Source organism: Furipterus horrens, unplaced genomic scaffold (genome assembly GCF_987537825.1).
Source record: "Furipterus horrens unplaced genomic scaffold, mFurHor1.1.pri manual_scaffold_1, whole genome shotgun sequence".
NCBI lineage: Eukaryota > Metazoa > Chordata > Mammalia > Chiroptera > Furipteridae > Furipterus > Furipterus horrens.
The window spans coordinates 119,319,704-119,336,644 of NW_028327171.1; the positions used below are offsets into that span (position 1 = coordinate 119,319,704).

General features: G+C 46.8%; 1 protein-coding gene across 2 annotated transcripts in view; it reads left to right on the top strand.

Annotated features, from left to right (window-relative positions):
• Positions 1 to 1,663: 1,663 nt before the first annotated feature.
• The window catches only part of GYPC (glycophorin C (Gerbich blood group)), a 43,664-nt gene continuing 28,386 nt past the window's right edge, over positions 1,664 to 16,941 (top strand). For both annotated transcript variants that reach the window (XM_090279116.1, XM_090279120.1), the window contains exon 1: positions 1,664 to 1,881. In XM_090279116.1, coding sequence (XP_090135242.1) covers positions 1,845 to 1,881 — 37 coding nt within the window. In that variant the 5' untranslated portion in view covers positions 1,664 to 1,844. The remainder of the gene's footprint in view (positions 1,882 to 16,941) is intronic.

The following is a 16,941-nucleotide window of genomic DNA, read 5'->3' on the forward strand; positions in this document are numbered from 1 at the left end:
TTGTATAGTAAATTCTATTTTGCTCTTATATCTGACCATTATAGTTTGTCAAGCTTTATACTTTGCTTGTATAGTTAGTTAATTTGGTTTTTGGGTTCTTCTGTCTAAGGAATCCTTGTTATGTTTTGGTGCTATTAACCTGTCTTATGATTGTGTCTAAAAGCCAACAGGCTGTAAGTGAGCCTCCGAGAAGTCGTCCCTCAGTAAGTTGTGACAACTTGGGGACTTGCTCTTGGTCATATGGTGGGTCTTGGCTTCCTTCTATCTCTCCAGCTGCAATCCAGATAGTTGATTTTTTTTAATTTATAAACTCTGACACAGGGGATACTGTTATCCAACACAGAGTTAAATGTATTACAAGACAAAATGTAACACTATTGCAGTAATCATTGCAAGCTTCTATTAAATGTCCCTTCTACCCCACTGTTATTTTAGAGACATTGCTCTGTAAAACTCTGGAATGTGAGTGTTCTTGTCTCCGTGTGATAGATGAGGAAACCAAGACTCCCAAACCTGGCCAGAGGCATTCTGCAAATAGTTCACTTGAAGTCAACATGCACATGGCCAGCACGGAAGTTTCACTAAGGATAAACAATGTGAGGTTCTTCATTATAAAACTAAAGATAATTATGAACACTTTCCCACTGTGTCAGACAGGCAGTCCTAATTATGATGCCTGGAGTTGGTCCAACCCAGGTGAAGCTGGGCAGGCGTCTGCACCACACACCTCCAGAGGGCAGCCTTCTACTGTGTTCAACATGGGTGGTAGTCCCACCAGAAACACCTTGTGCAGACAGTTGGAAAGGTGCCCCAGGACTGAAGAAGGTAAGGGAAGGGGGTGCATTGAGGACTGGTGAGTAAACCACAATGGAAATTCCCGCAGGGAGATCAGACATCAGAAGTGAGAAGTACAGGTTGTCTCCTGGGGCTGCAATTTAATGCAAGGGCAACATAGTCTAAGTCTCCTTCCTTTCTCTGGGGACAGGAGAATATACTGCTGCATTTAACACTACATTCTTTGTGGGGAATGTGGATACACTCCATTTAACTAATGAGTGTTAAAATCTAAGTAGAGTCTTTAGTTGTTTAAGTAAAGCGAATTTTTCACAAAGTTTCACTCTGACTGGAAGCCTCAGACAAGTGATCCAAATAAAGCACACAGCCTTTGTCCAGCAATCCGTTTTTTCTAAGCGCCTTTGCCAAACATTAGCCGGTGAATTGGGACAGCGCCCCTGATGGGCCAGCGAGGCAGGAACTCTTCCTGGCCACAAATGCCCTCAGCTGTGAGAGACCAGGCCATTTTAGTAACAGAGCCACCAGCTAAAATTCAAATACAGGACTGTCTGTCCCTACTTGGTCACAGTCCCAGACACTGTCCGAATAGGCCTTTGTGTCACATGTGGGAGTTTTTCAGTCCACACAGGGGAATTCTCAACCACAACTTCTGTATCTGGTAGCTGCAGACGGGCATAGACACAGAAAAATGTGGTTCTTGCGCAGGAAAGTTGAAGCGGGGAAGAGTTCAGAAGTGAGCGAATATGTGCTGGAAAGGAAAGGAAAGGAAAGGAAAGGAAAGGAAAGGAAAGGAAAGGAAAGGAAAGGAAAGGAAAGAAAAGGGTGGAAACCACACCAGCCAAGTCTGCACCAAAAAAAAAAAAAAAAAAAAAAAAAAAAAAAAGTCTGCCTATCTGGGGCCGGAGCCCCTCCCCTCGGCCTGCGCAGAGGAGTGTGACCCAAGTGCCGCTTCCTCTGGCTGGTGAGGGTCAGGAGCAGGCCCGTGCGACCCTCGCACCTCTCCGCTAGGCCCCTCGGCCCCTGCCCGACCGCTCCCGGCGCCATCCACGATGAGCGGCCACAACGCCACTTCGCCTAACCGCCACCGTGAGTACCCGCCGCGAGGAGCGGTCCGCGGGGCCCGGGACCAGCTCCAGGCCGGGATGATAGGGGAACTACGGCACGGGGTTCTGGCCGTGCCCCGCTTTTATGGTCGAGGCGCCTGCTGGGTTCAGGCCGAAACGCAAGCGCCGTCCCAGGGCTCAAGGCGCCTAGGTTGCGTAGAGTCCCTGGCCCGTTCGCTTTGGGATCCCCGCCCAATCCCCAACCCCCAGCCCCCAACCCCAACTCTGGGGTGGGGCTCAGAGCTCCTGATCCTTGTGCGCGGGCTCTCCACCACCCGGCCGCGCAGCCCTGACGCCCGGGGAATGTGCCCCCTACCCTGGTGTGCGGGGTTCCCTGCCTTGCGCCCAGACCCTGGCGCGCCAACTGTGCGCCATAGACCTGGGGGTGGGCCTCCTCGCACGTCCGCCATCGCGTCTGCTCGCTTTGTTTCTTTGCGCGCTGGTCGGAAAATGTCTGTGGCAAGAACTTTTACTAAAAGAAAGTAAATGAGGAAAGGCAGAACGTTCAGCAGCCCGGAAAGAAAGACACAAGCCGAGGCAGGAGACATGGGACGCACTTAGAGAAAACTCCAGGTCAATTCCATCCCTGTACTTGCTCTCAGGCCGGCTGGGTTTGGGAAGGGATGCACAGATGGTTTGTCATTCCTTGTGGCCTGTTTACGAAATCCGCACTTTCTGTTGCTGACAGGAAATTATACACCCTGAGATTCATTGGAAGGCTGTTCAGAAACATTGCTGGGCCCTCCCAACCCTCCTTTGGACTTCACAATCAAAAACTAAAATTGTTTTCATTAAAAAAAAAAAAAAAATTATCCCTCTTACCCCCACCTTGGCTATGTCATTAGAAACTATGAGAAGAGACATTCTGATTCAGTAATGTAATCGTGTTAGGTAATGGATATGGTAATGATATGGATATTGGTGACACCAACTCATTTTATGTCTTTAAAACCCAGGTGCTTGTGAAGCCTTGGAGGTGAACTCCAGATAGATGAGTGTGGCTAGGTCTGTGGCTGTGTACTATGTGTCTCCATGTGCATTGCATGGCTCACTGTGTCTAGGTATGCAGAATGAACTAACAGAGTGGGGATCTGGCCGCCTATACAGGGATCATGTGTACCACTTATTAGTCGACTGACTTGAGGCAAGCCACCTTCTTAGCTGCAGTTCTGTCAGCTGCAAAATGGGAATATAATGTATTCCTCATCGCGTTGTGAGAATTCAGTGTGTGTAAATGGCTCAGCACAGAGATAGACCCATACTAGGTGTAAGATAAATGTCAGGCATCTCTGTTCATTTTACATGAGACTGTGGATCTGTTAGCTCATGTGTGTTAGTATGTTTACGCGTGTGTCTATTAATGTGGGTGAGTCAAGACACTACTGAGTTCATGTATGGGGTGAGGGAGGGTTGATGGGACAGAACCACTGTATGCATTCCAATTCAAGTGCTGAGGAAGTTCAGGCCTACCCGCATTCCCTGTCTGGTTAAGCCAGGCATGCCCACCCAGAGCCTTGCCCCTGCTCCATCCCCCAGCAGTTTTCTGGGGTTGAAGTTTCAGACTTTGACCAATGACTGCAAACACCACCCTTCTGGAACTGATGGGGATGTAGCCCCTACTTGCACACCATTCCAGATTACGCTTTGGACTTGACCTATGGCAGGGTCTCTGCTGTGGAAGAACCATGGGGCCCTATTTCTTGCTGCTAACTCAGACACAATGTCTCAGTTTACATCACTGTTCCTCAGCACCAGAGATTAGAATGGAGAGGACCAGGCCAGGCCTGCCCTATGCAGCTGGGCTCCCAAAAGCTCAAAGGCCACGGTTATTACAAATGAGTCATGTGCAGAAATCCATTGCGTTGCCCTTGGGTGAAAGAGGTAAATGCTCAATAAGGAAGTGGCCAGGTTTTGTCAGCCTTATATAGAATCTGCTGCCTCTGACAGAGCAGAAAGTGTTGCCTCAAGTGCCAAATGGAATTCCATCTCAGACATTGCTCAACCTCTCCAGGTACTGGTGGAGTAGCATTGGCACAGTCAGCATCTGGGCCTTCCCAACAGTGCCATGTCTGGGCAGTTATTTCTGGGACTTGCAGTGTACCCTGGGAAACAGATGTGTGGGGTAAGAGTCACTCCATGTTTGCAGTGGGACCACAGCAGCCCATCTACACTGAATAGGAGGAGGCCCCTCACCAAACAAGCAAGGGGGAGGTTGGCAAGTCAAGCCTGTTTGCCTCTTTGGGTGGCAGATGTCCTTCTGAGACCCCAGCTGAAACACCTTCTAGAGACTGAGCAAACACAAGCTAAAAACAAAAACAAATTTGAACAATACATGAAGTTAATAATAGGAAAGAGGTAGACACCTTCTGCCCACCTCAAGGGCAGATACTTTACTGACTTGTAAGAATCCTTCTAGAAGTATTTCATGAATATACCATTACTTTTTATTTTAAAAAATGAAACGTTTTTATGTATTCTATTTCATCTTGCTCTTTTTCTTAACAATATATCGTAAAGATTATAACAATTACTACTCAGATAGGCATATAGGTTGTATACAGTCTTTATTTGATTTTTTTCTAACCAGACACTACTGCCATGACAGCCCTTGTAAGAAAAATTGTACATACATGTGTTTGTGTATTTTTAGGATCAATTCCCTCCAGAATTTAATTTCTGGTACAAAAAGTGCGTATCTTTAAAATATTAATAGATACTGAAAAATTGCTTTCCAAAAGGTCGCATGATTACTAACACTCACCAGTAACCAATAATAAAAGGTGCTATTTCCCCACATTCTCACTCACACTGTGCAGTTTTTATCTTGGCCAATCTGATGAACAAAATACATTGTCACTTTTGACTGTACCTCTGTAATTATGAATGAGGCTGGGCAGATTTTTGTACCTTTAGAAAATATTTCTTTTCCTGAGAAAGTACCTCATTCTGGCCTTTACTCGTTTCCTGTCAGGTTCCTGTCCCCGATGGGAAACATGTACCAGATAATGACGTGTCCTCCCTCCCTTGGTAAGGTAGAGACAGAGTAGGGACCACAGTCCCACACGTGCTGTGGAGTCACCGTGGGTTTGATCCCACCTCCAACACTTACTGACTTTGGGAAGGTACACAGTGCCTCAGAGCCTCAGCTTTCTCATCTGTACTTGGGAGTAATAACAGCTGCTTCACGAGAATCATGTGATGAACAGAGGATAAAGGCTTGGCACCGTGCCCAGAAATAGTGGCATCTCTGGCTGTTGTTAACTGACTTTATCAGCAAAAACCCAGCCTGCATGTGCTGGTAATCTTAGCTTGCAGACAGCTGCTATTTTGTTTTTGACAATGTAACAGTAACAACAGCAGCAGGATGCATATGTGGCAGACCTTGCCCTGGTCATCTTCCACAGCCTGGTCTCACAGGCATTTTCTTAGCTGTTCTGCAGATGAAACACTCAAGGCTCCGGGAGATGACCTTACTCCAGGGTTCCCAAGTATGGACACAGGCTGCAGACACCAGAGCTACACAGGCCAACTTGAGGGGGCTGTCAGGGGCATGTGGACCTGCTGTCCCTGTCTCTTGTGTACCAGGTGAGGTGTTCTGCCACCTTTCCACTGTGGGACCTGTGCCTGGGACATTGCTGCTGTAGCTTTGCACCAAGGGGGACTGCGTGTGGCATAGACACTCAAAACCTGCCAAATAACCCATGGCTTTTCACCCAGCCCTGTGGTCAAACCTCAGTTTACCACTGCCAGCCATCACTCCTTTTTTGTGGTCGGGTCTGACCCACACTGGGCCAGCTGCTGCTCTCCACGCTGCCTTGCCAGGCAGCTCAGGCTGGCCCTGGAGCCTCCTCTCATGGCTGCTCCTCCTGTCGGCACTGCCCTGCCTCTCCAGCTTCACCCTCCCCAGCCCCGCACACATGCACACATGCACTGTCTTCCTGGCTCACACCTGCTTGTCAGTTTGGGCCTAGTTTATGCACTGCCGACTCCCTGAGCCCTTCTGACACTAGAAAACCACCCACCATGGCCCTGGGAACACTTTTGAGCCCCAACAGATTCCTGGGTCTGCCCCCTTCACAGAATTCTGACCTTCCAAGGGTCTCCATGATCTAGCTCCCTGCCATATGCAGACTGGCCCAGGTTGGTACTCAGGAAGTGATTTGGAAATGAATGGATGACTGCAGAGATGACCTAAAGGCCAACACTGCCAGGCCTATGTCCATTCCAAATGCCAAAAGCACCTTTTAGAAACCATATGCTCAATAGCTCCTAGTCCAGAACTTGGTATATTCATGGAGGTTAGTAAATAATAAGTTGAAATGGACAGAAAGTCAAACCAAAATGGATTCTATGAACATGGCTGAGGGGCCCCATTAGTCACCACCTAGCCCTCCTTCCCAGTCAGCATTAAGTCCTATTTCATATTCTGTCTCCCTGCCCCTCGTCTCCCTGCCTCCATCACCAGCCCCATCTTTACCTAGGATGTCATTCAGATCCTATGTAATCTGAAGTTCTGAGGGAATGCTGTCTCCTGCCCTTAGTTATTATAAATTCTCATTTTTGTACATTCTTCCAGAAAAAATGTTAGTGCACAAAGTCTTAGCCATGGCAGATCCTGGAAAAGCCAGTTTCTTCCCATGCTAGCAAGAGACAGAGCCCAGGACACTGGCCATCACAGTTGGAGCAGGTTCTTCAGGGCCTCTGCACCACTCCCTGCACCCACCCTGGCAGCGTCAGAGCCTTGTGGTTATCACCACCTGACAGATGTACCATGGCCTGAGCAGGCAGGCCTGCCCTACCTGGAGACAGTGGCTGAACAGGACTTGCTGCTGTTTGTCTGGCTCTGAAGCCCTGCTCTTCCTCTGGCTAAACATCTTTTTACCACCTTTCACTAATGACTCTTTAATATTGACAAATTGTGGGAGGCCCATTGTGGACAACTCTTGAGAGTTAAAACTCCAGGACACCCAATCATGGGTGAGGGTAGGGCTTCACAATATTGTGAGATTTACCTTGTGGAGCTCCACGAGGTTCCCACAATATATATATCAGAGAAAAACACACACACCCCTTACGCCCCACCCCAGCTTCCAGCAGGAAAAGGGGGAAGGAACTTTTATTTAAAATTGTGCCAGAGCAGCTGTTCTCAATCAGCTCTGCCCTCAGGGAAACTAGTTAACCAGAGCCTGACCTGCTGGGGTATCACTAGAGCCTAAGGGACCTGGGAGAAGAGATATGCCCAACTCCAGCCCCCTGTAGCCAGCTGTCCCACATAAGAGGAGGGACTGAAACTGAGAAGCACTTGTGAAGCTCACAGTGCAGAGGCACGGACTCACTAAAGACATACCTGAAGGCAGGACTATGGAGTGCGTCCTCTCCCTGCCCTCTCCACCATATCACAGCAGTTCCCTTTACCCCATACATCATCTCTGATTGTCAAAAAAAATTTCAAGGCATACCAAAGGCAGAGCAAGCCTCAGAAACAGACATGACAGGGATGTTGGAATTTTAGACGGAATTTAAAACAACTATGATGAATAACTATGACACTTTGTTATATATTCTCTTACTTATGCTTCTCTAACAAACTCCTTCTATAAGTTAAAGTTACACATCCCTTCTCTTATTGCCAAAACATTTCAGAGTGCTTATGAAGGGTCAGACCTAGGCAAGTTTGCCCAGTTATCTCACTGCACCTGTCACTCCCTGTTGGAGGCATTTTATCTCCACTTCAGATGAAGCCTACTGACTGGCAAATCAGTGGCAGAGAGCACAGCCAGAAGAAGCCCTTGCTCCCCTTCTGCATGCAAGTGCATATTCTTATGTTCTTATAAGGGGTTCAACTGTGCAGCTACCTGCTGGCCCTAGGCCCCAGTTCTGCCATTTTCCCCCTTGAACCCTGGAAAGGAGAATCTTCACATTTTATTGATAGCTGTGGACACATGCACTCTCAACAGAATCTTAAAGGGAAGGGTATTATGGTTGCTAGATGAAAACCAGATAAAGCATTCGTGCCTACCTTTTGTGTTGGGCCCCATTCTGTGGCTTCTGCATTCGCCAGGCAGCAAAGTCCACTGGATATAAAATGGTAGTTTCTCCTGAGATCCTTGTCAAACACTCTCTAGAACCTTTCACATAGCCTTTAGCAAACAGAGGCCTCAAGTTCAGGTTCCTCTTCTGTACATTTTTGAGTCATTTAGTATAAATATACTTTGCATTTTTTTTTTTTTATGACAAGGAGGTGGAAACAACCAGTTTTAGAGTTCAAGAATTTGAGTTTGAATGTGGACTCACACTGACCTGGCTTTGGCCTTGAACACATTGCCGGGCCTCTTTGCCTCTCAGTTCATTGTCCTAGACAGGGCTGGCTTCACGGGCGCGTGACTTATGGAGTCACAAAGAGCCCACACTCACTAGATTTAATGCTTTGCTGTTGCCATCTTGAAATTCTTAAGTTTTGAACAAGGGGCCCTATATTCTCATTTTGCACTGGGCCCCACAAATTCTATAGCTAGTCTTCATTGGCTAAATGGGGATAATAGTCATTTCTGCCTCAGGGTTTGCTCTGAAGATTAAATGTATCATCATAGATAAAGTTCTCAGAGTAATGCCTAGTACATGTTCATCAGTATGACCCACTGAGTCTTGAGTGTGCCCAGCCTTTCCTTGTTCCCAGGTCTTCACCTCTGTTAGCTCATTCACCACTGGAAATATTACCCAATGACAAGACGGCACAGTCTGCCCTGGTCCTGAATGGGGGCAAGTCTTTCTGACCCAGTAGGGGAGCTGCCCTGCAATAGTTCTGGGAAGCTGCTCCCTCTTGAGCTATGAAAGCTTCATCCAACATGCCTGCCCCTTCATGTTTCTATGAAAGAATGGGCACAAAATGTGCAGAGCAGCCCAGAACACACACGAAGGCCCAGCAGCTCAGTTTCCTTCATATACCATGAGGTGGCCATTCCTTGCTCCCCCAGCCTCACATGAATACCAGCCTCTTGTCAAAAGGGGTCTCACTGTCTCATTCTTCATAGGAAAGAGAAGACTCTTTAAAACAGGGAATGAATGAATGATTAATGAATGAATGAATGTGAAGTTTCAAACAGTGTAGACAAAGCCTCCTCTACACAGACAGTGCTGTGGGTCCTTGATTCACATGAATCCCCTCCAATCCAGTGTAAGATCCCTCCACTCAGTGACCTATACTGACCTCTGAGCTCCCCTTGGTTCAACCCACTGACCTCTTCCTGACCAGTGGCCCTTGTGTGCCCTATCTTGTGCACACGTGGAGCCCTGTCCCTTCCCACCAGGCCCTCATACACTCTGCCTTTCTGTGTCTCTTCTCACAGTCTTACAGCAGGGACTCTCTCAGGGGCTCTTTAAAGCTGGGACCCCTCTCTTAGAAGGATCTCTTCTCCCCCAGTCCCAGCCTGCACCTCATGCTTAAGTTCCTGCAGGGAAAGGCCATGCTTCCTGGGACTGTGCCCTGGGACTGACTTGTCATTTGAATTGCCATCTTTAAGTTCTCATTTTAGTGAATTGATTTTAGCTATGACTGGAAAGCTAGAGTAGTTCATTTTTATTTTTCTTTAATTTCCCAATCTCTTTTATTCCTTTTGTACAAATTCTATAAATTATCCTGACCCATTCTCTTCTTACGGTGACTGTCTCACTGTCTAAAAGCTTCATTTCAAATAAGTTCTCTCATTTCACCCTGTGCACCCCTGAGGCGGGTATTTTATCTCCACTTTACATGTGATAATACTGAAACTTGAAAGGTAATGTGACTTGCTGAGAGCCACAGCCAACTCCGCCTGCTCACATGCACACGCAATGGTTTTTCTAGGAAGGGCTCAGCCAGGCTCCACTTGCACATTAGGCACAATGCTCTACAGTTCTTTGAGAGACCCACACAGATGTTTGTTTCTTTCAAACTCGAAAGGAAAAAGTGAACTTTTAAGACTAAACATTACATTTGTCTTTATATGAATGCCACTATAAAAAATAATTTTTAATATCTGGGGGGAGAGGGGACCCATGAAGTCTAAGTGCCTAGGCTGATGAAGGTCATATTGGGGCCCTGTCTCTGCCCATTCAAGGTCAATGAGCTGGATGCCTGCTGGTCCCCAAACTGTCCATCTCCCCACCCAACTTGGCCCTAGTCGCAGTGTTCTGACACTCCTCTGCATGGCTGTCTTACCCCAAATCCTCACACTCCTTCCCTGGCAGTCCTGCCCAATTGGTAGGACTCCTGGGCTGGACAGATGCAGTGGTTGCTCTTGTTCCTGCCTTGACCTTTGCCCTAGGAAGATTCGCAGAGTCAAAGTAAATTCTTGAGGATACCCAGGACTCCCTCTGTCTGTCTCTATCTCTGTCTCTGTCTATAACTCCATCTCTGTCTCTGTTTCTGACTCTATCATCTCTATCTCAATCTTTCTCTTACTCTCTTGGCTTTTTAACCTAGGAATTGGGCTGCTCTTCACTTAAAAGTTTAAAAATAAGTTTTCTTTGCCCTATTTTATTACCATGGGAGCAATTAATGTTCCTTATTAAATTATGTATAGACCAAGAGGAAGCTTCTTTCAAGAGCAGGGCAACTCTCAGACACTCCAGGGACTGCCAGGTGACAGCTGGAAGGCTGTTCAGTGGGAGATCTGGGCAGAGACAAAGATTCAGACCTCAGTGTAAAGGGCCACCCAGGGAGGTATCCAGAAGGAGCCAGGAAGAGCCTGCTGGAGCTGCACTGACCACTCTGGATTGGGGCCCAGATGTGGTCATGTGGGTTTTAGCCCAGGCACAGAGGGCAGGCTGGTGCACCACCCTCGGCAGACGCGCACTCTGTGCTAACTCACACCCACCAGGATACATGTGCTACGTGGGTGTGATATTGTTAATGCCAGTTTAGAAATATGGAAACTGAAGTTCAAAGAGGTTATTACCCCAGGGCCTCACTGTGCATCACTGGCACTGTCTAGCGTTGAGCCAGGTTTGTCCCTCCACTTTCAGGACACAGTAGCTACCATGATGGAAGGAACTTGCCATGACCCCTGTCCCTTCTGCCCAGCTCCATGCAGCCCTGAGCTCACTCTCTTCACCTCAGAAGAAATAGCCTTTCTTTATCCACCCCAGCCTGGCCACTTGTGCTGGCCCTGCCCACCTCTGCCAGCCACCATCTGTTGGCCTAGCAGCTGCTAATGAGATGCTCACAAAGGCATGTAAGGGCCAGTTGTGGCTGTTCGAGTTCTGCCAGCCAAGCTGGCCCACACACAAGTCCCACCCGCCCCTGAGTAAGTAGTGAGCAGCTGCCTCTTAGGGTCACCACAGGGGCATAAGCAGAGAATAACGCCCCCACCAGTTCTTGGAATGCCTCTACCACAGAACCACCCCTGGACTGGAAGCTTTGTCTTTTGTTGAAATCTCACCAGCCATGGACCCTTACTGCAGTGTGTGTTATATTTTGCTAGGCACTTTCAAATCTTTCCTTTCTTCACTCAAGAGCTACTGTCTCCCTCTTTGACAGGGAAATAAACTGAAGTTCAGACAAGTTATGTGACTTGTAAGAATTCCCACAGTCAGGTGTAGGAAATGGATGAGACTTGGGACACAGATCCTTGGTAACTTTTGGAGTGCACTGTTTGCACCACAGGAACTCAGTCATCAGGTTCTTAAATGGGAAACAGGGAGACAGGATGGGGTGATGTTGAGGATGCATGTCGCCAAAGGGGAGAAACTGACTAACCCTACATTACCCTGTACCTCACCTTCCCCTCCCCCCACCCCCACATGCACACAGGCACTCACATATAGGAGGTCTTTCCAGAAAAAGCTCTTTCATTGTTAATATGATCAGAATGGTTTGTGTGACATTGATATAACCTGGCAGCCAAGGAAAGTGAACTGGAATGCACATGTGTCAATAATGATCATGCCACTGTACTAGTCAGTGGGATGGTAGACACTGTTAAATGAGCATATATACTGTGTGGCCATCACTGAGCAAGTAGAGCAATGAATCTGCATAAAGTTTTGCATTAATCTTGAATAGTCCTCCACAGAAACTATTTGGATGATTCAGAAGGCCACAGCTATGGGCAACTGGTGATTGGCAGCTTCATCATGGCAACATACCTGTTAATTCATCATGTCTAATGCAGAATTTTTGGTGAAACATCAAATCACCCAGGTGACTCAGCCCCTCTACAGCCTGTATTTGGCACTCTACAACTTCTGGCTTTTCCCAAAACTGAAATCACCTTTGAAAGGGAAGAGATTTCAGTCCTTCAATGAGATTCCAGAAAATATGACAGGACAGCTAATGGCGATTGGGAGAACTGTGTGAAGTCCTAAGGTACCTACTTTGAAGGGAACTGAGGCATCATTGTCCCATGTACAATCTTATATCTTGTATCTTCAGTAGATGTCTCTATTTTTCATATTACATGGCTTGATACTTTCTAGACAGGCCTCATATACACATGTGCGCACACATGTGCACAAGCACACACATGCATGTGCACACATGCACACACATATGCATGCACACCCAAATGCTCATTACCACTTTCTTGCATATTTCAGTGACAGACTGTTGTCAGCTCTGGTTCAAGGCAGAGGGACGCTCTCTTAGGGGTCTGGTTCAGTCTGGGGCAGGGCAGGCAGGTGCATGGGTCCAACTGACCTCCCGGAGACAACAGGAAAAAATGGAAGAACTGCTGCCTACAATATCATTGGTCCTGGGCATGCTTCTAAAACATTTTTCTACATCACTATTTTTCAGCCACCATTCTCATCTTTTTACCTCAGTCTAGAATATCCACAATGTGCCTGGCTATTGGCACTGTGTTCTACTTCTCAAAGCTCCTGAGGCTCAATGTGGTATTCAGGCCAGACCCCTTTAACCTCACATGTCAGAGAGGGGTTGGAGAATTCAGCAAGGTAGTCTTGGTTATTTTAAGGTTGGGTTCATGGTTGCCTCTCCCATGCCTTCCCCCCTTGAATGCACCCCAAGTCTATTAACAAAGACAGGAATTAATTAATGTCTATTGATAAAGGCAACTTTCCCTCTGGCATGTAACCTGTACAGTGCGATCAGGTACCAGTAGTTAAATTCTAAACCACTTTCCAGATTTGACCTATACACACCCTCTTCACTCCCAGCCTATTATATCATCTAGGCTTATTTTATAAGTCCCAAGTTTCCAAACCAGGAGCCATCTGCTTTCTGCTCACTTCTGGTGAATTCAGGCCAGAGTGCCACCTTTAGGTTGACAGAATTGAGTCTGACACACCTTGATTTTAACCCAGTGTACACCTCCTGTGTGTAAGGGTTGCACAGTAAATACAAGACACAGACTTTTTCTTCAAAGGGTCTTCAGCCTCATGGGGGTGAGGAGCAAAACCCAAGAACATCAGAGGCAAAAATAGTCAAAGCATCATTCAGAGCTATTTGGTCCCCCAGGCCAGTGGCCACATCTGGCTCAGATACAGGTAATAGTCTTCTTCCCCTATGGAATGAAGGCCATGTATTCTTGAACGTCCAAAAGAAGTGGCTTCCCACCTGGGGTCCCCACTCTTGAAAGCATATACAGAAAATGATGTCACAGCTACAAATTTCCATTGCATTATTTTCATCAGAAATAACATTTCTACAAAATAAATTCTTGGATAAAATCTGGAAATACATGAAATAAAAGCCCATCTGACACATCTGTGCTGGAGATGAGAGACTTGGTGACCACACTCCAATGGCCCCATTTGATGGTTCTCTCTAAAGTCATCTCTGGACACTGAGGACTTCATGTTACCAAGTTTGCAAACTCCTGCCTGGCACCTTAAGGAACAGTTAACTGATGCTCAATCCCTATTTGTTTTATTGTCAGTGATGGCACTCTGGTGCTTGGATCTCAGACGATCCTTTCATACTAGTCATGTTCATCATGTGAAGCCATCAAATTCTCTCACTGTGGTTACTTTTCCTGTAGCCAGACTGCAGTGTGCACCCAGCTGTCAATCACTTTACCAGTTAATGCCATGAGACAGGTCTTATCAAACTTCAGGAACCCTCAGACTCCATGAAGAAAATCTGAACAGTTGGGATGGAAACTGGATGAAAAATTTTTATTATGAAGCCATTTATCCGCAAATGCTTACTAACCACCATATACATTCCAGATTCACCAATAGAAACATAGTGTTACAGTGTGTCCCTCCTGTCCTCTGTCCTGGGGATTAAGGAGGAAACAAAATGTACAATGAGATTTCTGCCCTCAAAACATTGCTGGGCTCTTGGGGCACCAAGACACACCCCATGACAGGAATAAAACGCAACCTGTCCTCCTAATGAGAAATTTCTTACGAAACAATTTCAGGTTTCAGATTGAAATGCCCGTGTCTTGTGATTATTCACTGAAATAGCTAAATATTTCCATGTATAAAGAATAACTTCAGGTAATGTAACCCCCAAATGTAAATTGAGACCTAATATTAGCTAATATTGATAGCTAATATTGAATTATGGCGTATTTCTTCTAGATTAGTTTTATCTTGCTTAACTAAGATTTTGTGCGGAAGAAGTTGTCAGTGAACAGTGCTATTGTCAAGAATGCCCTAGCTCTGGGCAATGACTTAAACAGAGACAAGTGGCAAGGATGTAAACATGGAAAGAATGGTGCACATGGACAGGTACCTGTTCTGGAGAGGGATGGTCAGCCTGTCACAGGTGCCAAGGGAATGTGAGCCAGTGGCAGTCACTCGCTGTCAGCTATCCTCCCTATCTCTGTTTTTGAGACCTAGGACTTGGTTGTGAATGGCAGGGCTGTGATCTGAGCCCAACTGGCCCAAGCCCCCAGCCATCTCTTAACCTCTGCACACCCCACCTTTCACATGCTCAGGAAATGGGAAGTTTCAAAGAACAGAGTTTTCCTTCACAGGAAGAATGAGAGAATATTGGTTCAAATTAGGTTTTCAACTACATTTATTTATATCAGGTTTTGGTGATTACTCCTAAGTCATTGCCTATTAAGAATCATGGAGATTTTGAAAAGACCTTCTGGAACATGTTATTTTAAAACAAATCATTTGTGTGAAATAATGTTCGTCACTCTCTGAGAAAATAATGCTGAAGAACACCATTATATATTTTTGAGGACATTGCAGTCAGAGACAGATGAAATCCATTGTTTTCCTTAAAAGTTTAGACTCCTTATGAGGCCGAGTTTCCCACTCATGGGCTCCTCTGGGCCATTAATTTCCTGAGGCTTTGATCTCTGTTGTCCAACTCTTTACTGTCCTTTCCCCTCTGTGTCCAGGATGATTCTTTTGGTAAAACTGCCTCTGAGGTCACACTGCCACAAGGCACAATTATTTCAGTTCCTGACCTTATCTTTCCCTCCTTGCCCCTTGGCTGTGGGAACAGAGGCTGTCTGGGCAGGTAAGAGGCTGGCCTCTCACTGCCTTGCCTCCTGCCTCTGGGTCCCCAAGGTTCTTTGAGCTCCCTGAGTGGGGTCCCCAAGGAGAAATGAGCAGAGAGAGGCATTCTTTTCAGCCTCAATTTGTGATGTTTTTTCTGAGTCAACAATATTCACTTACGGACCTTCATACTACTAATGCTTTCTGGATCTCCTCCAGCCTCCCTGGACCAAACCTTTTAGTATAACCAATCTGTGACCACTTGGATAAGCCATTTGTCCTATTATGGGATGAGATGACCTGGATCTCAGGATTCCCTGGAGAATTCCTCTGTGCCAGGACCGCATACCCATTAATGAGGTTGGCCAGAGAAGCCAAAGAGGCCAGCGCCACACCCCTTACCAGCAGAGATGGCCTCTACCCTGCACAAGGTATAAATCAGAGGCAGGACTCAGGCAGGCCACCTCACCAGGAACTCTGTTGATTCCTTGGCATGTGACTTCACCTATGTTGACCTCCATGGCCCTTGTGTCCTCCCAAATGCATGGGGGATTCAGAATGCAATGAACCCCAAGTTCAGCTAGACTCTAATCTGTAGCAGGTGAGCACAGCTTTGGACAGTGTGCCTGTGTTCTAACTTCTGAGCATCACATAGGTTGAAAGTATAGGCTTTGGATATGACAGACCTGTGTTCAAGGTGCACATAAACCACTCAGTGCACCTTAAATGAGAAGGCGTAGGTGAAGGCCTAGGCCTCGCTGGGATAAGCATTCTGCAAATATTAGCCTGAAAGGGAAGAAAGAGATTCAATGATGCAGACTGAAATAAGGGCTTGCAACTAAGGCCCATGGGCCAAATTCAGCCTGCAACCTGCTTTTATAAAGTTTTATTAGGACATAGCTGCACCCATTTGTTTACATGTATCTATGGCTGCTTTCATGTGACAATGGCAGAGTTGTTGCAAAGAACATATGGCCCACAAAGCCTAAACTATTTACTGTGTGATCCTTTATCAAAAAAAGTTTGCCAACTTCTGACTTAAACCAACAGGAGAATGTCTCATGACTCAACTTCTAGGCCTCAAGCTTACCTGGCCTCCTAGCACCTCTCTTTGGGGATATCACAGCTTCATGGATGGACAAGAAGCCAGGGAAAAAAGACCCAGAACCAAGATCACGGACCGGGCAACAGCCAGTGAGTGAGGCCCACTCAGGTCAGACCTGGCTAACCCAGGCACACATGAAGTGCCTTGGTTCCAGTTACCTGAGTTTCCCAGGCAGCCAAGTGGAGGGCACTTTTGTAGTCTTCTCTTTCTCTTGCTCCCTCGTTACTCTCTATAAACACAGGTATTTGAGGCCCTGCTTGCTGACCAACAGACAGTTCTCACTTCAACCGGGCAGGTGTGGGACGAATGGCCACACATTAGACAGGCTTTTCCTGGCCCTGCAGTGAGAGAGCCAGCCATCTCACCCCTGCCTGCAAAGAATGACACTTCTCACCCAGGGCCCAGGCAAGAGGACATACCATTCCACATGGAGGTGTCAGGCCAGGTGAATGACACCTGACGTATTGAGACCTTGCCTCTCTTCTCTGGTTTGGAGATGGAATTTCAGGGGAAGAAGTGTGTCCACATTATGCC